Source organism: Molothrus aeneus, chromosome 10, assembly GCF_037042795.1.
Source record: "Molothrus aeneus isolate 106 chromosome 10, BPBGC_Maene_1.0, whole genome shotgun sequence".
Classification (NCBI taxonomy): Eukaryota; Metazoa; Chordata; class Aves; order Passeriformes; family Icteridae; genus Molothrus; species Molothrus aeneus.
This window is the reverse complement of record NC_089655.1, coordinates 10,007,576-10,030,561: the sequence shown is the minus strand read 5'-3', so window position 1 is coordinate 10,030,561 and position 22,986 is coordinate 10,007,576. Positions and strand designations below refer to the sequence as shown.

Genomic DNA, 22,986 nt, shown 5'->3' with positions numbered 1-22,986 from the left:
CTGCTTGAAAACTAACCAAAAAAATACCAATAACAAGATACAACTTAAAAACTGGGAGTATTTCCAGATGGTAGTTCCAGATGTAGGAATTCCTTCAGACTTAGCTCCAGCAGCTCCATGGTATAGTGAGGTATTTTAAAGTACCAATGCCATTTTTACCAAAAAAAGCTTCAAATACAAATATTTTGTGATGCCTAAATAAAAATATTTCATTCTATTTTAATGTAATATAAAGGCACCCTGGTACCTACAGATTTCAAGTGACTAAATAGAAGTGATTAATAACAGAAGAGCATATGTCCCTAAAGTTACTGTAAATGTTCTGTAAATTACAGAATCTCAATACATGTAAGAGGAAGGACTTACAGAAATCAGCAGTACAATTTATCTGTAAATTCAGTTAGTAGCAGTCAAACAGAGATTCTGCTTTCCTGTACCTCTTTGTCCTGGAAATCCCCTGTCTCCTTTTGGACCAGGCAATCCTGGATGTCCTGGGTGACCAAAACGTCCTGGTAGACCTTTTACTCCTTTGGGTCCTAAATTGCAATCAAGAAAAAATTCCCCAGAGGCATATGGTGAAGATTTTAGACTTCTGTGCAGAAGTTTTTTCCACCAAACCAAAATGGTGGAAAAGCATTCTAAGCAGCACACACAGACACATGCATAGAGATAAAAACATAAATCACCTTGTAGTCCAGGAATCCCTTGAATTCCTTGATCACCTGGTGTTCCTGGGACTCCTGGCAGTCCTGCAGGACCCTTGCTTCCTGGGATAGAGAATATTTTTCCAGGGAATCCAGGTGGGCCTAGCAGCAAAAATATAATGAATATCTATTGCTTTACAATGAGAGAAAGCAAACAAACTAAAAAACAAACCAAATAAATCAACCTAAGTCAGCTGCTATTGGAAGGAGAAGGGTTGGTTACCTTGCTGGCCCTTTGGTCCCCTTGGCCCTTCTGCACCTTGTGGTCCTGGGGGTCCTTGATTACCCTTTTCTCCTAAAAGAGAAGATTGAAGATAAATCTGTCTGGTTTAAAATGTCAACACAACTGTCAAAGTTTCAGAGGCTTGTTGAAGAGTCCTGCATAATCCATGCTAAATTCCCAAAGGGTAACACAGCCTATAGACTGTTTTAAAATGTGAAAGTGGGTTTCTTCACCTCTGCTGCAACTGTATCATTTATAGATCAAGTGCATTTCATTTATAAGATGATACTGTCATCCCTATCTATATGAAGGTTGGTCCATAAACCTAGTTTATATTCTCAACTTTAGATTATATCCTTTCTATCTTACACGGTTTTGTCATTGGATTTGCAGCCTTCAAGTGGAGTTCAGCTCCCTTTAACCCTACTGTCAGTTATGCTGAAGGCTTTAAGAGAGTTGCAGTGTTTTTGTTGAGAAATTTGATAAGTGATTCTTTTCACTGAGCACAATATGAGGTTACATTCAGACCATGCTCCACAGTTCTGCTTGAAACAAAAGAATTAATTAGAAGTATTTTTAATACCACATTGGGATATTTGACATGTGTGAAATGAAAGTTTTTGGTTAAAGAAAGTAAGATTACTCTGTGTGGTGACTTTGCCAACTAGAACAAATTTAAAATGCACAATAGTTAGCATGGATCACTAAGAGGTAGGTTAGACAGGTAATGACATGGGACTGTAAATCATGCAATTGAAAAATGAGAATACTGGAGTAATGCAGGCCTACATCATATTTAAATCACTAGAAAATTGTCTAAATTAAAAAGATTTTTAGCTAGCTACTGATTCAATTTACCCTCAAGAATATGAAATTGATGAAGCCAATACATTTAACAGTTCATCTGCTGATGAACTGTAAGTGAGATTTTAATTGGAACTATTCTCACAGCAAACAACAGATCCAGTGCTGTAAGTATGATTAAATGTGCCTGAGTTCTATAGCTAAGAGACTGTCAAAAAGTCACATTTTCTAGCAGCGGTGGAATATTTCCAATTGGCAGACTCAGTGCCAAAGTCTTTACAGCTCATTGCTCACTCAGGACAAACTTGTTTTGAATTTGCCTGAAATGGAGGTTGTTGATGTGTCAGCCCTTCCTCACCCTAGCCTAAGTTAGGACCCAGCCAGAGCATGTACCTCAGTGAAAACTCTTAGTGAATGCTTTCATTTAGACCTGACTTAACCCTGACTTTCATGGCAAAACCTTGTGTCTCTAGAACCCCTCATACATAAATACAATTATAACTCAACATGTAAATGATTGTATTTGGCACACAGGAGTGTACATAAAAAATACATTAATACCTTTTACACCTGGGAATCCAAGAAATCCAGGGTCCCCTCTAGCACCAGGATAGCCTGATCGACCTTCTATTCCCTGCAAAACAGAGAACATCAGTGATAAACAGGAGCAGCATCTTCATACAAGCAAATATACTTTATTTTTGTTCAGAATATTCAAGGCATTATTTTCACAGAATATGCTGTAACTAGAACTATCTGCTCCACTTTTAAGCATGTTAGAAATTGTCATATTATTGTTCAGATTATCCTGTAATACAGACCAGCCAAGGAAATGACATGCCAGGAATTAGAAAAACAATTCTTATTGACCCACTTAAGTCCATAAAACTGGCTTCTCATATCCATTTTATTTCCTTTATAACAAGATGTTTTTGTGAAAATGGGTGGGAGGGGACACTTGTTTGGGCTTGTTGTTTATTTAGAGATTTTGGAGGGTTTTTTAATGGGTATTATTATCTTTTCATTGTAAGAGCAGACTACCAATGCAGTAAGAAAGAAGCACTGTTCCTTTCACTGACTTTGGGACCAGGAGGGCCAATGTCACCAGCTGGGCCCCTTGGCCCTGGAATTCCATCCGCCCCTCGGACACCTTTGCTTCCTTTCACGCTGAAAGTGGAAAGGCCAGGAAGGCCTGGAAAACCAGGAGCACCTGTACAGAAACATCAGAATAAGGGAAAACTGCTGCCAACAGCTTTTCACCTAGATTACACACAACACAGTGCAACATCCAATGGCTCCATAATGATACTCATGTTTATCACCTCAGTGATTTCCAAGGAAATATATACACTTAAAAAAAAAATCAAATTTTTCCTAGCCTGCTAATTTAGTCTAAGATCAGAATTTATAGTACTCTTTAACACTACAGGCTTTTGAATATCCTCCAGTTGTAGTTAAGTCTGGAATCACAGAATCATTTACATTGGAAAAGACCTTTAAGATCATTAAGTCCAATTGAAAACCTAACACTAAGCCGTGTTGTCACTTAGCATGAGTGGCATTTAGGGACATGGTTTAGTGACAACATGGCTTAGGTTTAGGTGTTAGGCTATCTCACTTTGTTAAAGTTAGATCTCAGCTGCCTCACAAACCACGTGGGAGGAAAGCAAGATAATGCAATCTGGTGAACTCAAAAGCTTAAGAGTTATTTTAATTTAAATGTCACTGCATAGATCATGTTGTTTGCAATGGTAATATTGCATTAGCTACTAAAGGACTTGTTTAATTATGAAACTCTCTTGGGGGAATACCCCTTTCAATCTTGAATTCTGGATAGGCTGACTTCTACTTTGAATTATCAGTATATCCTTTCAGACAAATAAGGAGTTCCAACAACACACCTGGTCTTCCACGTGCACCAGGAGTACCTCTGTTCCCTTTCTGACCAATGATTGCCACGCCTGTGGTGCCTTGAAATCCAGGTAACCCCACTAAGCCAGGAGGTCCAATGGGTCCTTGATCTCCCTGACGACCTTTCACACCTGGAGGCCCAGGAAAACCAGGCAGTCCCATGTCCCCTTTGATTCCTGCAAAGTGTGGATATCACATGTGGAGAAGGCTGTCAAGACACTGAGGTGAGGTGACAACTCCAAAAATGCATTTCCTATATGGCAAAGGTGGAATTCAGCCCTTGTCTTTAGTACAGAGAAGTCCCCAAAGCCAGCTTGCTACCCTAAAGCAAAATAGTTCTGAGAAGACAGGACTCACAGCAAGGTACACACAATTTTTTCTTAAAATAAAAAACCCCACAAATAAAATAAAAAAAACTCACTCCATTTCAGAGATTGCTCATCCCAAGGAATAAACTTGAGAGGAGGATAAACAGACCAGAGAAGGGAATATTTATTGATGAATAAGTAGAAGAAATGCTTCTTTGTTCAGAACTAAGAAATCCTTTTAAACTGGATCAATATGAATGCAAAAAAATAAGAGACTATTCCATAAGGATATTGTTCTGAAGTCAATCTTGGAGTGCTTTTAATTTTACTTTTTTAAAGTAAAGAAAATCAGTGGATTTCTACCAGCACTAGAAATACAATGTCAAACCTAAAAAATGGGAAGAGTCCCTCTTCTGTTTATCGATATCAAAGGGAAGATCAACAAAATTAAAATGCAACTACTGCAGCTTTCTCAAAATGTGCTTATTATTCAGAAAGATCTTGTTTTGATAAGAACCTACTCTGGTAATCCAATTATATATCACAATAACATTTCAAAAGCTCTAGAATGTGTATATCACCTTCACAAGACCACAGAAGTCAGCTTCCTTATTTGCCTTTTACAACAATCTAAACTTTGCAAGCAACAACCCTTGACATTTAATATATAGGATCAAACCATTGATCTAAAGCACAGAATCACTCTTGATTTCCTCTGACACTTAGTGCCATTTCTAGCACCTGAAAGCAGGAGGGGACTTGATGATGTTTCTGGGATTTCAAAATTAAGCTGTTGCTTTTCAAAAAGGCAACTCACCTCTACGCCCAGGAATACCTGGAAAACCAGGGATCCCTCTCCCTGGTGGTCCTGTAAAATATTAGGTCACATTACACTCAAAGTCTGAAATAATTTTTTGAAAACATCAGTTTTCAAATATTTCATACATTTTTTCAGAGATCATGGAATCAAAAGGTAGAGTTCAGATGTATGTAAAGTAAAATGTATTATATCCACTTCTTCTATACAAAACCACAAATTAAATTTTTACTTTAATTTTAACTCTTATTGGTCAATCTTATTTGAGGTACATTCTACAAGAAGAAGCTATTTCTTTCTTTTCAGAGAAAAAAACAGAAAAACCCCTGCACTTAATTTAGTTCAGAAAAATAGAAAAAAAAATGTAAACCTATAAAAGAAAATACATTAACAGTGATTACTTCAACATGAGAATACTTTCTAAATACTGTGGATGCTTTCTAAGTATCTTCTTGATACCAGGATGCAAAGAAAATTTTTTCAGTGCAAAATTCTGTCAGAATTCAGTGTAGGACTAAATCTATCTGAACACTGATAACATCAGGAGTGACTTCTAAATGAAAGGTTTCACAACCCAAGGTGTAGGTCATGGAAGCTTTCACTATTCATGCAGGAAAACACTGTGATCCCTTTCATTTTATATTCACATAAGACAGAAGATTGCTTTGAAAGGATTTTGGTTCTTTTAAACTCTGAGATTAAACCCATAAAAGCTGTTAACCAGCAGTACTTTGACTCTTGCAGACATGAACATTTTTAGGTGACATTACAACACATGTAGAATAGAGCATTTGTAATGCACTTGGGTTGTTGACAGCATGTACAAAAATTATATAGAAAACCACTTACAACCTTCTACTTCTAAACTTAGCTTTGGCTCCACATAAGCTCCTTAGTAATCCTTCCAAATCATCCTTGTCACTATAATTACAGAAAAAAACCCAATTGTAAAAGAGAATGAAAATATTTCACTGCTGTTACCTGGTTCTCCCTTTACTCCTGGGGGACCAGGCATACCATCCTGACCTTGAGAACCCCTTTCACCAACAAGTCCAGGTTTTCCAGGGACTCCAACGGCACCTGTGAATTACAATGGACCACAATATCATTTTTACTTCTGTAACTTTGCAGTGAGAAGATTTGACTCCCCTTTATTAAAATTTAATTAGCTCAGCTACTTCAAAGATAGGGGTAGCTGTGTTGGTCTAGAGCAGCATATAGCTTGTATGGAGCTCACTGGACTTCAGTGGATTTAACACCCCCACTATTTTCACAGACATAATAAAGTCTTCAATGCATGCCTCTCTGTTGCTACATATACACGCTGCCCCTGAGGTATATTTTAATTCTGTTTTAGTTCTGTTGCTTTAGCAGACAACTACAGCTCTTTGTTACTCCAGTTAGTTTTCTTCTCTTCATCTACCTATATCTTGGTTTATTATTGTTCTTTAGGAGGTAGAACCTAAAGAACCTAAGCCTTTCTTATAATTGTGTGGCTATCACACCTTGAGACCCTTGGATATGTACTCAATTTTAAAAAGGCTAAAACCTTTCCAGTAGTGAAGCAAAATTAAAACTTTTTGCCTCAGCTGAACGGTTAACATTGAAACGGGCTGTTAAAAGGAGGCAAACAAAGACTCAAACTGAAATGAAATCCCAAACCCAGGGCAGTGATTTAGGAGAGAAGCTATACACCATACCAGGAGGGCCTGGGACTCCCTGCTGTCCTTGGCGGCCCTGGCATCCTTTAACACCAGGATCTCCAGGGGGTCCATACTGCCCTGTAAGAAGAAAGAGTGTGGCAGAGGGGAAGTGGCATCACCTCTAGATCCAGACTCAGTTTAGAGCTTTGCTGTTGTTTCTGCTTTGGCCAGCTGCAAAAGTTCTCCAGGTGACCCCAGCTGGCCTGGCTGCTGTGACCACAGAGGAGCTGTTGAGGTTTGCAGCAGGCAGTGTAAGTCACTGTGCCACCCCCAGGCACCCGTGCAGTTGAGGAATTATCTTCTACAGCGTGTCATCAGCTCAGCAGCCGCCAAAAGCACCCCATACCTGGGATTCCTGCACCTCCAGTTTCCCCTCTGATCCCATGTGGTCCTGGTACTCCGGTAAGCCCCGGATGGCCCTCAGAGCCCTTTTCTCCTTTGCTGCCAAAAGCTCCCGGGGGACCTGGATCTCCCTAACAAACAGTTGCACACACACAGGTAAAGAATCGCAGTGTAGAATAGAAAAATCACGTGAAATTTTAAGGGTTAAGCTCACATAATCACATTTCATTAGTATTTTCAGACAAAAACCAAAGCAGACTAAATACAAGGTCTTCTCATAATACCACTGATCTTTTAGACATAGTTAAGATCTATTTTAACCTTTATAAACCAAGTTGGTTTTAGATTTTTCCCTAGCACAGATTTCCCTTCAGTTTTATTCTACCAGCTGTTCTTTTGATCCAAACATTCATTCCTTAGGTAGTATGCAGCTATACAAAATACTGAATTGCATTTTTTTCCTTGAATTCCTACTGACTTTTTTCACAGAAATTTCACTGGGGCTACCCAGCTCATACTGAAAATAAACAAATCATTTAGACAAATTACAGGATTTATACAGGAATTTATAGCCTCAGCCACACATTTCAGATAATCTCATAGGTAAAAAGACTTCCAGTTATTCAACAACCAGAACATGTGGAGTTAAACTATCCAACTAAGCTAACTTAAAAATACTGCTTTGTTCTTAGCAATGTATATATGACCAAACAGCATAAACTGGATATAATACACATTACTAAGGAAAAAAAAAATCTTGTGCAAGGATATTACCAGACTATCCAAACTAAACAGTACAAGTTTATAATATAAACTTTTGCATTTGCTAAGATGAGTTTTTAATGTACTTTTTAACATCCTTATTCTTAATGAGTTAGAACTTTTACAGAAAGCAAGTTACTTCAAGATATTTCATCTTTATAAATAAGAAATTCTTGCACAAATGAAGTGAAATACAATGGAAAAAACTCCTGAGTAATGACAATAGAATTTTCATATTTCTTACCACTAATAAATCAACTATTTCTGCAAACTCTGCAGCTCTTGCTTACATGTTCTGTTTCTATAGTCAAAGGCTCTGCCTAACAGGAAAGTTTTTCCCCTGCCTTTATACCTTTGGACCAGGTTCTCCTGGAGGCCCAGCAGATGGGTACCCAGGATCTCCTTTGTCACCTGGAAAGCCACCATAGCCTGGTGGACCAGGGTCACCTGATGGTCCTGGAAAGCCTGGAGATCCTTTCTGGCCTTTTGGACCTGGAAAAATACCAATACTGATACCATTCTTAAAAGGATCATAATTGCATTTCACACTCCTTGTTTTGTGAGCTATTGCTTATATATACAGATATTAATTCTTCATTAAAGTAATTTAAACTGTGATTTTATTTCTAAAAGGAGGTTCTTCAATGTAACAATATATAAATTAAAGAATTTGGATAGAGAGGGAGAATTGCATTCTGCCAGTCAAGCAAATACTGGGGTGAAGATAAGTCTATGGATACTAAAGAATAAATCCCAGTCTAAGAATTGTGTGGTGTGCTGACAGTAACAGCTCAGACCTGTGCAAATGCTTCTAGAGAGCTATATGAGTTTGTAATATGTCTTGAAAGAAAATGACCTGGAATTCCCATGTCCCCTTTGTCTCCAAGTGCACCAGGGAATCCTTGTCCTCCAGGAATCCCTGGAAGACCCATAAATCCCTTGGCTCCTGCAAGATGAAGAAATAAATGTCATGTTAGAACTGTTATGGATACAAAATTCTCTACCACACACCTTCTTTTAGTGTATTACTATTTTATAGATAATCAACATGGAGCCTTTTGCCCCAGACATAGATAAAATTATCATTATTGTTTTCATAAAGCCAAGGAAATTACAAATACCTTATGTATCAATGTTAAAATTAAGGTTTGTGACCACAGCACTAAGGGGCAGCCACTGCAATATATTTTAGCTGAATTTGATCAAGATAATGAATTTGTATTTATGTACTGGACTCTCCTTTCATTGCTTGCACTGCAGTTCAGTTTAGTTTTGTGCATGGAACAATCACATTATTACTTACTCATGACAGATTTCTCATGACTAGGATATAGTAAAAACTGAGCGTGACCGAAGCAATTTTCCCCTCACTCACTTAGCTTGAGATTCATTTAGCTAAATTAGCACTCAGTTTAATGACTAGAATATCCAGATCATCTAGAATGTTCTGTGAACATTCTTTCTAAATGCCAGTCTGCCAATGCCTGACATTTTTAAAGCTGCTTTTCACTGGAAATCTGTTAACTTTTGAAATACAAGTCAAATATATAAGTTTTGAAAAGGGAAATATAATTTATCTGAAATTCAAAAAAACCCCTAAAATATTTTTGTGCAAAATTGTAACATTTTAGATTAATTTTTAAATAATATTGCAAATTCAGACTTCTTTTTCCTTTTTAGAAATATTAATTTTTATTCATTCGTTTCCTTGGCTTTTTGACTTTTTTTGTTATTCAGGATTTAATATTATTTTCTATTTGTCATCCTAAACAATGGTATATACTTGAAAGAAAACAAAGAATGATTTGGTGATAGCTGCTATGACTTTCAAATTGCAGCTTTTGAAATTGCCCAGTTTCAGAATTCTCAGGAAAGCCTGAGAGTTAATAGAGAATGTAGTGCTGCTTCTGGAGCCAAGCTGGTGTGCACTGGAGCAGCAGTGCCTCCCTGGCCACATGGCACAGGGATTTTCAATTTACATATTCCATACCTGGTAGACCAGGCATTCCTTCAGACCCATCAACACCTGGTGGACCTTGCACACCAACCTCTCCTTTTTCTCCTCTCACACCCATTTGGCCTTGAACTCCTGAAATGAAGATTCATTTAAAAGATATTACAAAACATCATCTTAGAATATACCTTTTGTACAAAGTTTAACATTCTATAACTCTTTAAGCTAACGAAACAGAAGTGGAACATGGGATTTTCACTCTGAACACACATAAGCAAAATACAATCTCAAATTCAACACCTTCTGTATTTTTCATGTGGAGGCAATAGGAAGTTCCTGAAAGCTTCCATAGGAAAATACCAATAGAAAAAGCCAGATAGCATTAGTTAAGCATCTACAGCTCATATAGAGAGTCTACATTAATATTGCAAAGGAGTTTTTCTGGCAGTCAGGTACTTCTGAGCAGATTTCATGTCTTTGCAATCCAGCCTCTGGTTGGTAGGTGCAGCCATTTCTGTGCTCACAGGATAATATAAATGTAAAAACATAAATGTATAGCATATATGTATAGAAGCCTCCTGGTACTACTGATATATTATTTAGCATTAAAATAAGAGCTTTTTAAATGAATTAAGAATTACTAAAATTAAACTGAATATTCAATGTAATATCTAACTATTCCATAAATAAGAAGGCAGTTCTAGTGTTTAGCAATAATTATTTCAAAACAATGTGAGTACTCTCAGCAGTAGTGTCAGTTTATTCCATATTTTAGAGTCCACTGAAACTGCCAAACAGATGACAACCCTGGCTAGTTTTAATGACAGAACAATGAATATGCTGTACCTTTTAAACCTCGTTCTCCTTTGTCCCCAATACCAACCAAGGTCTCAGATGGTCCAGGAAAACCTTTATCACCTGGTTCACCTTTTTCTCCAAGAAATCCTTTTCTTCCCTTTATTCCTGGGAAGCCAGGAGAACCTGCAAGAAAATAGAGTGAAACATTCAGGAGACCTGACTAGATGATATAATAAAGCAAAGCAGATAATGCCAATCTTCAAGAGCAATTGTATTTTACCTATGTAAATATACATTGCAAAACAACCTAAACTAGCTTCTTAACTGCTCCAATCATCAATAAAACACCTACAAGTACAGATTACTTGTAGCAAGTAATGCTTGTCTTTCCAGCAAGACATAGAAATTATTTCTTATAGTGAATAAACACACAATCTTGTGCCTGTTAAATAAATGTAATAATGGTATCCACACAGTGGGGGAAAAAACAGCAAAAAGGCTCTCTGCTCTTTATTGAGCAAATCACCAGCCACTTAAAAAATGAAAAAGAAAAGGTGGCAAGTCAAAACTGCTAAAAAATATGATATTATTCAGTCTGCAGACGGCACATATACAGAAAACAGATTTACCAAGACTCAAAGAAATTCCAGTACAACATCTGTACTCAGGAGTGATAATACACACAAAAATGGATCACAAGAGTAACTTGAGCATTGAAATTCCTGTATCCTAAGTGATAAGGAAGGCAGATAAAGTGCTCACTCACCTTGGATACCAGGGTTGCCTGGTCTTCCAACCATGCCAGGGGGTCCAGGAATTCCTAACAGTCCCATTACACCTGGATCTCCCCTTGCACCTGTGGAGTTGAAGCAATAGGAACATATTTGTTAGGATTAAATTAGTTAAATAGAACATTGCTTTAGAAAACTACACACACCTGTCATTTCAGTGTTTAATTGCTTATTTTATTTTTTCTCCATTTCTGTAACTGTCCAAGCCAGTTTTCCCATCTTTAACTACAGGATCAGGACTTATAACCCCCAAATTACCTAAGTTAGTAGCTGCAACAGCTCCTATCAATGAATTAAATAACTAACAGTAAGGATAATGCATCTGAGATACCCACACAGGGATGAGATATCAGTCATGAGATGTGTGGGAATGACATTCCTTTCAGGCTCAGGAGTCAAAGACCAGCTGGGAAATAACTCCCTCAAATGCCACCAGAAGTCTATGTTTGCATAACTGAGTCAAGTCCTACATGTTTATCAAAAGCTTTACAGATTCTCAATATAAAAAGGCATGTACCATCTCCTTCCCACAGTGTAATGATTTGATATTAAAGAAAAATCTTTGTTAGAAATAAGAAAGATTATATGACTGATATATTTTATTCTTCAAAACAAATTTCTACAGATTTCTGAAAGAAAAAACCAAACCAACCCTACAGGGACCACTTAGCTTACTTAAAGTTAGCTCTGGTTAGTGACAGAGCTTGATCTGACTCAACTCTATCTGACTCTAGATCTGAGCTTATAAGAAAAAGAAGCTAGCATTACAAAGTATTTGAAAAGGGATGCTAAACACTTTGCAATTCCATTGTGCTGGGGGAGTTGCTTTGATTATTAAATATTTCATGTCCTACTGCAAGGACATTCCTTTACAAAAACTAGATAAAACACTGTTCTCAGAAGACTATTATAAAAAATTCCACACTGTCAAGAGAGCTTCAAGATATGCTCATCCTTTAAGGAAGAATGATTTATTAGTTTTTCATAAAAATCTCAAAGATAAATTAAAGGTGTTGATGGAAAAATATTGCAGCATCTTCAGTCTGGAAAAACATGACCTTTTTTGCAAAACACCTTTCTGCAAAGACTCAATTGCTAATCAAAACAAATACTTGGGGAAACCTTACCTGGCAAACCAGAGATTCCCGGCCTTCCAGATTGTCCCTTGGGACCAGGTAATCCTGTTTTTCCTTGAAGACCTATTAATCCAGGTTCCCCAGGCTTTCCATAGGTTCCTGGGACACTCAAGCCAGGAGCACCTAGGTTTCCTTTTGAACCTTGTAAACCTCTTCCTCCTAAGAAAAGTACAGGACAGTGTAGTATGGTAGATCTGTCTGAATAACAAACCTTCATCTCTATCTTTACATCATAAGCATGAAACTCTCCTTGAACTCTGCCTGTTTGAGGCTAAACGTGAGATCTGTAAGGCAACAAATACATTCAGAAAATCTTATAAGGGCTGTAGGTTGGGATTTTTGAAAAGAATTTTAAAAAAGTGAGAGTAGACAAATCTGTTCTTTCCCAGAAAAAGAAGAAAAACTCAAATATGAAAACCCCATCAACTTTGCATTCATTCCTTATAAAATTTTATTTTTTAAAATCCTTTTGAGATCATATATAGGAGAAGGAATGTGTTGTATATCTGAATTTTGTTTTTTTTTTTAAAAGAAAAACATATGCAGTACAGGCAGGTACTTTTGGGCACCCTAAATTCTTTTCCTACTTAGTTGAGCTCTTCCTTTCACTTATTTCTTTATCAATCCCATTGCACTACAGGATCTAAGTTCAGTCCCACAGGGGAGATGTGTCTGAAATATCTATCCCTTTTCCTAGGAATTTGGAACAGTTTGTGATTACTTATACTGTCCAATGGCATCTGGATCTTAATCCCTCTTCATCAGTGCATGTGCTTCCTCCCATCTACAGAAAGAGCATCTTTTAAATGAATTCATATTTTCTTGCATAGTATTCCATAACCAATATCCAGAAACAACTTCAGCTCCCTAGGGCCATTGGAAGGCAGAAACAAAGCCCAGACTCACCCAGTCAAATGGCATTTTTGGGTCAGAAAGTCCTACCTGGTGGGCCTGTAGCTCCCGGGCCACCTGGCAAACCTGGCAGGCCAATAAGACATTCAGCAGGTTTCCCTGGAAAACCCGGGTCTCCAGGAGCTCCAGGTGAGCCACGATCTCCTAAAAGACATGAGAGTGGGTTCACAGCCAAATTAAGTTTTAGGCTTTCAGTGAACCTCGTTTGACTTGATTTTCCTTAAAATAACATGCTGTTCTCCCTGAGCTTCTCTGGCAATATTACCTCTTAGGCCATCATCACCATTATGCCCAGGATGCCCTGGTAGGCCTGGGAGTCCTGGAAGTCCAACTTCACCTTTTGAGCCAGGACTGCCGAGACCTCCTGGTGAACCCATTCTTCCTGGCTCTCCAGGAATAATCATGCCTGGCTCACCCTGCAACACAGAGAGAAATATAAACATTGAGATGCCTTCTGCAGCTGTGAATGGCTTTGAACATCTATCTGATAGTGGGGGTGAAGTTTGTGCAAATATAACTATTCCTTTATTTTTATATAATAAAAATTATATTTATATCAAATTATTTATTTGAATGATCAAGGTTGGCACCCAGATATGCCTCAGGACACTCAATCAGTTGTTGGGGTTTTTTCAAATCATTCTTCTGAACATTGTTGCCCATGAAGACTGCTTTTATCACAAATGTCCCAAGTGCATTCCCTGACTGGAAACTTTGAATTAGTAGGTTTTTTCAGCTGACTGAACTGCTGGTTGTTTTGAGTACCAGCAAATCAATATGTTCATAAAGCAGATCCGTAGACCTGAGCTTATACCAATCACTAATGATATACTTAGACCACAGAGGCCACTTCACATCCAGATGTTCTGTTGCATCAAGTACAGATTAAAAAAAAAAAAAAATTCACAACCTCAACTGCCTTCCTTTGTCATGTCAGAAAAACACACAAAAGAATGACATACTGGTACAAACAGACAAAGAAATGCCATATGTTCAAATAATTTAGATGTGAATATTTTGTTCAAAACTTGAATTCTAATTACAGATTAGTCAAGAATCAGTAGATTAGCTTCTGTTAATCAGCAAGAATGGGTGCAGTATTACCTCCAACCTTCTTTCTTCATGCTTCAATTTAACAGAGCATTTGTTTAAATGAGATACATACTTGCTTGTCAATTACCTCCATCAAATATATGCTTAATTGGATTTCTGAACAGGCATCTTTTCTGCAGCTGTGGCCTTAATTTTTTTGCTTTAAGCAATGCAATATCCTCCTTGTGGTCTGAAAGCTGAAGTAGGAAAACATCCCAAACACTTGGAATTCTGAAATCTTGTATTTGGATCAAAAATTTTGGCTTGAGCCTCTTTTTATAGAAAGAATTTAATTTCCTAGTTTGTGCATGATTAGTCAAAACTGAAGGAATTCCCCTATTCCTTACAATTGCTAATTTATTTGCTCAGTATAAAATTGAATGAATGGGACCTATGGAAAAGCTTGTGTTGTATTTCTAACCAAACCTTTTGTCCTGGTTGTCCTAGGTTTCCAGCTCGGCCCGGATCTCCAATCTTTCCTTCACAACCTGGTGGCCCTCTGCCTCCTGCAAGTCCTTTATCTCCTGCAAAAGGAATTAAATGGCAGTACAGATGCTTTATTTTACAAAAGGGTCCTTGCATGTGTGCAGTTATGAGCCTCTGACACTAATGCAGCTTACATGAGCTGAAGGGAGGATCTTGATTTCAGCGCTAATGTGACACATGGCACCTTGTTCCTTACATAGTCACTCAAAATTGACTGAAACACTGCTTGTTAATTCACTGACTTGAAGCATGTCACCATTTTTTTTTCCAAGTGAAGGCATTCTGATGTTAGTTCCCTGCTTTTCTCTTTAGCAAGCAGCTTGGTACAAGTTTAAGTATCTGAGCTTTTTTTGTTAACTCATGTCCTTACAGGATTATGAGAATTTCCCAGTATTTCTAAGGTTCAAGGAGAGTTATAACTATCCATGAGGAATGGCTAAATTTAAAGTATTGAAAATGCTTTATATTACCTGCATATTAGGGCAGATATCGCATTGTACATAACCAAAATTGATTAAAAATAAAGTATTTTGGCACTTATACACCTCTGTCTCTGTAACACATATCCAGGTAAAGAGAATCCATTTGAATAAAGTATAGCACTCAGATGAGATAGCTGCACCTGTTTGGACAATATTCCAGCAAGCATCAATGTCTTTAAAAGTATTTCCCTACTGTCAGCTTTAATACTTCATACTCTGAAATACCTCAAAATATTTCAAACTTGCCATTTCTAAGACTTAAGGCAGTAAATTACAAGACTGCTAAAAAGACCTATCTGTTTGTTCATTGATTTTCTTTTTTTAACTTGCCAATTACTTTAAAGTGTACTTAATTTTTTTCTTTGTCTTTGGTTTTGTTTTTTTTTTTTTAAGATCAAAAAGAGTATTTTACCTTTCGGACCTGGGTTCCCAGGAAACCCAAGCCCTGGAAAGCCTGTGTCACCTGTTGGTCCTGAATGTCCTGGATCACCTGGCTGACCTCTTGCTCCAACCCTACCTGCCCAAAGAAAAGATAATTCACAGTTTATTTATTACCAGAGAACATCAACTTGTGTGTGTTATGTGTGTTATAATTTACCATTATTAATAAGGACACAGCTGTAGATTATATTAGAATTTAGACACTATTTCTCCACTGCAGGTTTTCACAGTTCAAGTGCTCATTGCATTCACAGTGTCAAAGCATTTGAGTCTGTGAGTTAAGTTTTAATGCAATCTGGCCAAATTCCAGACTTCTAGAGACAGCTACATGCAGACATGAATGTTCCACTCTTGAAAGGTTCCAAACACACTTTATAGGGGTGAAACTTGAAACAGAAGCAACTATAAAAACAAACTACCATAAAACTGTAAAAAAACTTCCTGTGCTGTTCAGGACAGTTTTAAGGACTATTGTTCTACAAAACCCAAGCAAAGATGCCTTACAGTTAACCAGTCTCTGGTTTTAATTGTTTCACTGATTTAGTGCTGCACTCACCAGGCACTCCTGGGGGTCCAGGTAAACCATGTGGTCCTTGAGGTCCTGGCAATGCAGGTAATGGAGCTGCCCTACTGGTCTCTCCTTTCAGACCTTCAGCAAATACATTATAAAATATTACAAATGCATATAGTTTGGTAATCCCAAGCATTTAAAAATATGAGTGATCCATCTACTCAGCTAAAAATGTAGTTGCCTACAGTTGCCATATTTCTGAAACTCCAATGGATTTTTGAAAAGTCTTCACATGCTGACTTCATTAAGTAAAATCTTTTTATTGACACCTGCAGGCTTCCTCTCAGCCCTCCTGCAGTCTAGGGGAGATGCAGAAAAAGAAGCACAAAGCAACCAGGAAAGCAATACAACTGACAAGTGCTTAAATCTTCAACTCCATGTCATAAAGGCTCAATGGGCATTATCTTTAAGCAAACTCAGCCACTCAGCTGAGTTCTTCCACTGGTAAGTTTTCAGCACTCAAAAATTATTATGCCCTTCACATTTAACCTGCTGACTTAGATTATACTAATGGTGAGGACTGTCTGGATACGTCATTAGTTATTGTTTCCTCAGAGAGGTCAGTCAAGCACTAGAACACATTGCCTAGAGATAAAGTGCTGTCTCTGCCCTTTGAGGTTTTCAAGGACTAACTGGATAATGCCTTCAGTAAATTGGTCTGATCTCAGAGCTGTCCCTTTGCTGAGATGAAGAAGTTCAGACTGAACAAAGTCCTTCAAACCTAAATTATCTTATCATCCCAAGACTTTTCTACCATCTTCGGTGGAGCCCAAAGTGGGGACAGTGTTCTAGAAGTCCCATGGCAAGGAGCGGTTTCCCATGATTCACATTCAAAGCAGCCTTGGGTGAGGGCTGGTTCCAAGGAAGAAACTGTGGAGCAAGCCATGTCTTGGCAGTTTTGTGTTCCCCTTGGGATGCCTTTCACAGCTGCAGTGTGCCTGGAGCTCTGGACTTTGTGGTTTTTGGAATGCTAACCCTGGGTATAAGCCTAATCCTAGGTAAGGGAGTAAAAGGCATATGGGGGTGAGGCTGGTGGCAAGTTGAAATGGGGAGGGAGCCATGTTGTGGCTGGTCTTTGCTCCCCTTGGCATGTGTTTTTAGCTGCAGTGTCTGGAGCTCTGGGTTTTTGTAGCTGTGTTCCCAAATTAGTAAATTATTTCTTTGATTTCAATCTATCTCTCCAGTTTTAATCTAGTACTCCCTAAAATAGGTAAAATGCAGTAAAATAGCAAAGTTACTAACCTGCTTCTCCAGGTAATCCAGGTGGTCCAGGTATTCCTTTAGAGCCTTTAAAACCTCTTACTCCTTGTGGTCCATAACCTGCCAGTCCAGGAAGCCCCATTTCTCCAGGAAGCCCAATTCCACCAGGCAATCCAGGTAGTCCTCTATCTCCTTTTGATCCAGCCAATCCCTAACGGTTACACATGTATACCAAGAATTACTTGCTTTCCACACCAGCTTTCTTAACAAAATTCCCATTTCTCTGACTATAATCTTGTATTATTTTACTAACAGTGTAACTCTGATAATTTCAGAAAAAAATTGCTCTGATTTACTTGTGATTAAATGAATATAATTTTGAATAACAATGGTTACAGAGAGATGGCTAATAAGAGTGAAATACTACAAATAAATACAATTGCCTGACTTTTTTCCAATCACTGTGTTGTTGCACTGTACACTTTTCTTCTGTTTTAAAACACATTTAGCAAAAATCCAAACCCACATCAGCTCTGCTTCTCCTTGAATTCTGTGGATTCACATTTAGAGACATTTATATCTGAATCATGTTAACAGTTTCTCAGCCAACATAACACAACAATAATTAGGGTTTTTTCTGCTGAACTCTTTCCTAACAATTCTAGTTTTATGGTCAGCTCTCACTGAAGATTAATCCATAAAGACTGAGCAGGAAGTGCTTGAATTATTAAGCATTCTAAGTAGTCAGGAAAATGCTTTCTAAAAAGATTTTATCCATCATTGAAATCCAACAAAATGCTCAAGTATCAATATCCAAACTAAAATCTCACTAGACTGCTGAGGTTTTTCAGCAATTTGTACCTATACTGGCCTCATCTCTCTCTGGTATTACATCAGAATATTTCCTCTCATTCTTTCATGTATATTGGTTGTTAGAGTTGAGGACAGTACCCTCAGTCAGGTAGGGGATATTCAGCTGGAATATCTGTGTGGATTAAACAGATTGTCGTACAAAATAAAATACAGACTTAGGTTTCCATGACTTCCATATTAATTGCAAAAAGTGCATACCCACCTCTTCACCTTTAGAACCTTTGGATCCTTTAGAGCCAGGTCTTCCCAGAAATCCACTTGAACCTCTTCTTCCTTTTTCTCCCCTGGCTCCTGGATCTCCTTGCTCACCTTTTGGCCCTTCCGGATGTACATATCTTGGTTCACCTTTTGATCCTTTACGACCTTGATCTCCTCTAAAACCTGGAGGTCCCTAGGATGGAGTTGTCAAAAGAATTTCAGTGCTAGATGTATGACATCTGTTTTCAAGTTTTCTTTTTTTTTAGAATTAAATACCTCAGAGGGGTTCTCCCAATTCTAGTTTTTATGCTCTGTGATAGCATACTTCAATAAATAGGGTTTTGGGGGTTCTTGTCTTTTCTTTTTCTCCTGCTTTTACTTCTTTTGACAAGACTACCATTTCATTTATGCTACTACAAACAGGAATAATGTAGTATAATTTAATGAGTAAAACCACAGCACAAAAAGGACTTTAGTGCTGCACTCACTAGAGATTTCTCTTCCACATTGGAATATTTCCCCAGGGACACTCTGAATGTCATAGTTGCCTCTGCTCATAGTTAACTTCCCTCTCTTCCTTCTCTCCCCCACAGGTTACAAAGTGGGTACACTATCCCAGCTGAAAGCACACTGGGCTCAAGTGATCTTGGGCTCATGAGCTCTGAGGGGGTTTCTGGCAAAGCATGTTAGCAAACTCATTCTGCATCTGTACAGCAACCACCACAATGAATACTTGTGCATGATTTTTTTCTTGCACAGCACTGGCTGTACTTTCCCATAAATAATTACTACTATAGGCACAAGTTAGCACAACCAAATGACGTGTGTGGCAGCAAGTGGCAGACTTCCCTCTTCATAACCCTTCCCTGAAGGGAGTGTCTTTTGCACCCCTGAAGAGGGTATGATGAGAAGCAAGTTTCTCTGCACAGCTGGGGCTTTAGCAACTCCTGAGTATGCAGGAAACCAGAGAAGTAAGAAGTCTGACAAAGATGACAGCACACAAAAATCCATATATGCTTTACAGCCACTGCCATGACTATTGAATTACATAAAGGAATAGAAAGTAACTATAGACTACCCATACCAGACAGAACAAGCAGCCTCAGCACCATGAAATGCAGTACAGGTTAATTACACAGGTATTTATTTACCTGCCTCACTGCCTGGGCTAACTTGCTGCACTGAGCAACCAGGCTCATGTAAAGCTGTGTGAGCCATACATCACATTCTCAGCCTTGCCTCCCATGCTGACACATTCATTACTACAGGAAAAAAACCTGTTGAGATCACCCAGTATGACACTGCACATAGCACTAGCCATGAGGTTTCTCTGAAATAATTCTTGTGGGATCTGAATGTTAATCTGAAAAGCCAGTCTTACTTGAGCCCCTGGAAGCCCTGGTGTTCCTGGAGAACCTGGAGAACCTTTCGGACCTGTTGTTCCTTCTCTACCTGCAAAAGAATCAGTATATTTTGTAAAGAAAAATGAAAACAAGGACATGGATTTTGACAAGCTCCAATAACTGCACCCAGTATTCAATGTTTCTATTGTTACATTGACTACTCATCATAGACTGAGCTGGCTTGAGGCTGCACCTAAAGCCTATCAGCACTTTGAGTTCCCATCTTTTAGGGCTTGTGCTCATGTCAGCAGAGCGAGCTGCCCCAGGTTCTCACACTCACCACCACCTCAGGGATAGTTCAAGGACTGCAGGCTGCAGACATGCCCACACCTGATTCTCATGTTAAAAACAAAATCATTTGTACTCCTACTATCCTGTTAGGAACAAGATAATTTACCAGGCATGCCATCCTGACCACGAGGCCCAGGAGAACCAGGAAGACCAGGCATTCCCGGAATGTAGCTACAATCAGTACACACACGAGCATCATCACCTAGAATGAAAATAAATCATTAGTTGCTCCACAGCAAATAATTTTCAAGGTTAACTTATGTGCTACTTACTTTGTTATAGCTAACACTTCTTGGCCAGGAGCAGTAGAATCATGGCCTTAATTTTGTTGGAAGATCACTTCTAACAGAGTACTAAATTACCTGTGGTCAGAAAGTCAATCAGAACTGACCGCAATTAATTCAAGGGACAAACATTTGGTTTAAATTTCTTGATTTTTTCAAGTCAAATTTTAGCAAACAATTTGGATATAGTCACTTTACTCATAAGCCAGATTCTAAGAGTATGGAAAGGACATATGCTTCCAAGTAACAGAGCTCTGCAACACTCAGGGTCATTCTAATGACAAGCAAAGGGCAAAGAGATTCAGCAGCTCCTGTGGGTGGAAGTTGCAGCATCTTTCAGAGATGAAATGTCAGCAAGAACACAACAGAGTACAAAGCTCTACCAGTCTGTAGTAACTGCTTCCAGTGAAGACAGTTCTGTACAACTGTGCAGCACTGGCACATCACTGCTCTTTCAGTTGATGTAAGGGGAGGAAGACATCTCACTATCCCTAATGAATGATCTTAAAACTCTGAAGTCAGAAAATGATTTGAAAGGTAAATTAAATTTTAAAAAAATCTAATGAGAATCCATGAGGATTACTAGATTGTACCTACTTCTACCTCTGAGTGACAGTTATCTGAAACTGACCTCTCATGCCAGTATCTCCTGGAGGTCCTGGAGGTCCTGTACACCCTGGCTCTCCAGGAAGTCCTGGCAGACCAGTTCCAAATGTTACTCTACCTGTTAATGAAATGAGCATGGCACCATTACATCACAGATTATTCAAGGCAATTCTCTACTTGCTAAGGGAGAAAAAAGTTGCAGAGATGAGCTCGAAACAGTATTCTGATCCCTATGGGTCCCTTCCAACTTGAGATACTCAACAATTCATTTAAAAGAGAGCTACCTGGAAAAAACACCTGCAATTAGAAGTACCTGGTTCTCCTGGAGGACCTGGCAATCCAACAGAACCAGGCCTGCCAGTAATACCAGGCAGTCCTGGAGGGCCTACTATACACAAGCCAGTCTGTCCTCTCTCTCCTTTTGTTCCTTTTGGCCCAGGAAATCCTGGGGGACCTCTCATACCAGGTCTTGACACACCTAACCAAAGGGGAAAAAATAAAAAAAACAGAGTTAAAGAAGAAATGGCAGTTTAAAGCAAAGTACTCTATAGAATGAGTGACAGACAAACACACCAAGTTCATCTTACAAATATTTTTTATCTTGAAATATATTAATTCAAGTGAGAATCTACAAACATTTTAAAATTATCTTTACCTGACTACTTGACCCACCAAAGCTCTTGGATGACAATTTTTTAGCACTTAGAGATATTTTTAAAGTCACCTGAAATTAACATTTGACAAAGCTGATTCAGTGTAACAGACAGGAATAACAATGTATTTTATAATTGCAAATACCTGGTCTTCCAGCAGCTCCAGGAGGACCCTGTGGCCCTGCAAAAGCAAGGTATTAAAAACTTGAGTTAAACCACTCTATCCTTTATAAAGTCACTGTTCAATAGCATTGAATACAAACTTTTATCCTTTGCATTTTAAGCTTAAAATTTAAAATAAGAATCTGGTTTTGCTTGAGTAGGCATCTACCACTCATGCAACTATTGCATACTGGCAATTATTTTTAAGGGTAAATAATGTTAAAAATCAGTCTCAGGATACATTTCAAGTCAGCAATTACATGTGAGTCTAGGAAATATTCTTGTAAAGGCAGAAGGGTTGCTGAAGATGTAGTCTGCAATAAGCTCTTTGAGTAGAGTGTTTTTACTAGAAAATTGTAATCTTGATATCCCACTCACCAGGCATGCCACGTTGACCTTTTGGTCCTGGAGGTCCAGGGGGTCCCTCATCCCCTTTTTCACCAACCACATAATCATAATACTCCGTCTCAAGAGAAAGGTGGCAAGAAAAGAAAGAGTTGCAGGAATTAAGAGAGAAGCACAGTACCTCAAACTGAACACTTGATTAAAGCAACGTTTTGATCTCATTCTAATTTTGATGTTCTGACACCACAAGATCTTACTGATTACAAGCAACCAGAAACAAAATCAAAATTGTTATTACCAGCAGTGTTTTTTTAGTACTCTGTCAATATCACAAACACTTCAGCTTTTTACAAAGCTATTCCTCCTGAACAATTTAGGCAGAAGGTTTCTATTAGGTGCACATGGGGCCTTTAGGAAAGCCAGCAGGGAGACAGCATGACTAGACAGGGAAACAGTACTCATACCAACTTGCTTTCTTGAAAAAGTGTTCTAAGGATTTTAACATTAAGGTCCCCTGTTCTGGAAGTGATTAGAAATTAGAGCATCACAGGACATCCATTATTGCCTCATGCAAACAATTTGGATTTTTCTTATTATAAGGTTTTAGAAAAATGATATATGAAGGTAATTTATACTTACTTGACCACAAGCTCCAGGTGGACCAGGGTTTCCCTTCATCCCCTTCATCAGAGAACAGAGATAGGGTTTTTTATTAAAAACAATATATGGAATAA

The 22,986-nt window shown here is 38.3% G+C and overlaps 1 protein-coding gene across 1 annotated transcript in view; it reads right to left on the bottom strand.

Annotated features, from left to right (window-relative positions):
• COL4A3 (collagen type IV alpha 3 chain) overlaps positions 1–22,986 on the bottom strand; it is a 53,993-nt gene that overhangs the window by 5,013 nt on the left and 25,994 nt on the right. The window contains exons 18-47 of the mRNA XM_066556599.1: positions 22,892–22,933; positions 22,286–22,373; positions 21,891–21,926; positions 21,406–21,570; positions 21,118–21,210; positions 20,309–20,404; positions 19,890–19,960; positions 18,513–18,701; positions 17,480–17,648; positions 16,223–16,315; positions 15,638–15,742; positions 14,684–14,781; positions 13,431–13,581; positions 13,196–13,309; positions 12,245–12,412; positions 11,093–11,182; positions 10,375–10,509; positions 9,565–9,663; positions 8,431–8,520; positions 7,927–8,066; positions 6,817–6,943; positions 6,468–6,548; positions 5,749–5,847; positions 4,768–4,818; positions 3,633–3,818; positions 2,811–2,941; positions 2,293–2,365; positions 928–999; positions 687–806; positions 438–536 (exon numbers count right to left, since the gene is read on the bottom strand). Coding sequence (XP_066412696.1) covers positions 438–536; positions 687–806; positions 928–999; positions 2,293–2,365; positions 2,811–2,941; positions 3,633–3,818; positions 4,768–4,818; positions 5,749–5,847; positions 6,468–6,548; positions 6,817–6,943; positions 7,927–8,066; positions 8,431–8,520; positions 9,565–9,663; positions 10,375–10,509; positions 11,093–11,182; positions 12,245–12,412; positions 13,196–13,309; positions 13,431–13,581; positions 14,684–14,781; positions 15,638–15,742; positions 16,223–16,315; positions 17,480–17,648; positions 18,513–18,701; positions 19,890–19,960; positions 20,309–20,404; positions 21,118–21,210; positions 21,406–21,570; positions 21,891–21,926; positions 22,286–22,373; positions 22,892–22,933 — 3,271 coding nt within the window. The remainder of the gene's footprint in view (positions 1–437; positions 537–686; positions 807–927; positions 1,000–2,292; positions 2,366–2,810; positions 2,942–3,632; positions 3,819–4,767; positions 4,819–5,748; positions 5,848–6,467; positions 6,549–6,816; positions 6,944–7,926; positions 8,067–8,430; positions 8,521–9,564; positions 9,664–10,374; positions 10,510–11,092; positions 11,183–12,244; positions 12,413–13,195; positions 13,310–13,430; positions 13,582–14,683; positions 14,782–15,637; positions 15,743–16,222; positions 16,316–17,479; positions 17,649–18,512; positions 18,702–19,889; positions 19,961–20,308; positions 20,405–21,117; positions 21,211–21,405; positions 21,571–21,890; positions 21,927–22,285; positions 22,374–22,891; positions 22,934–22,986) is intronic.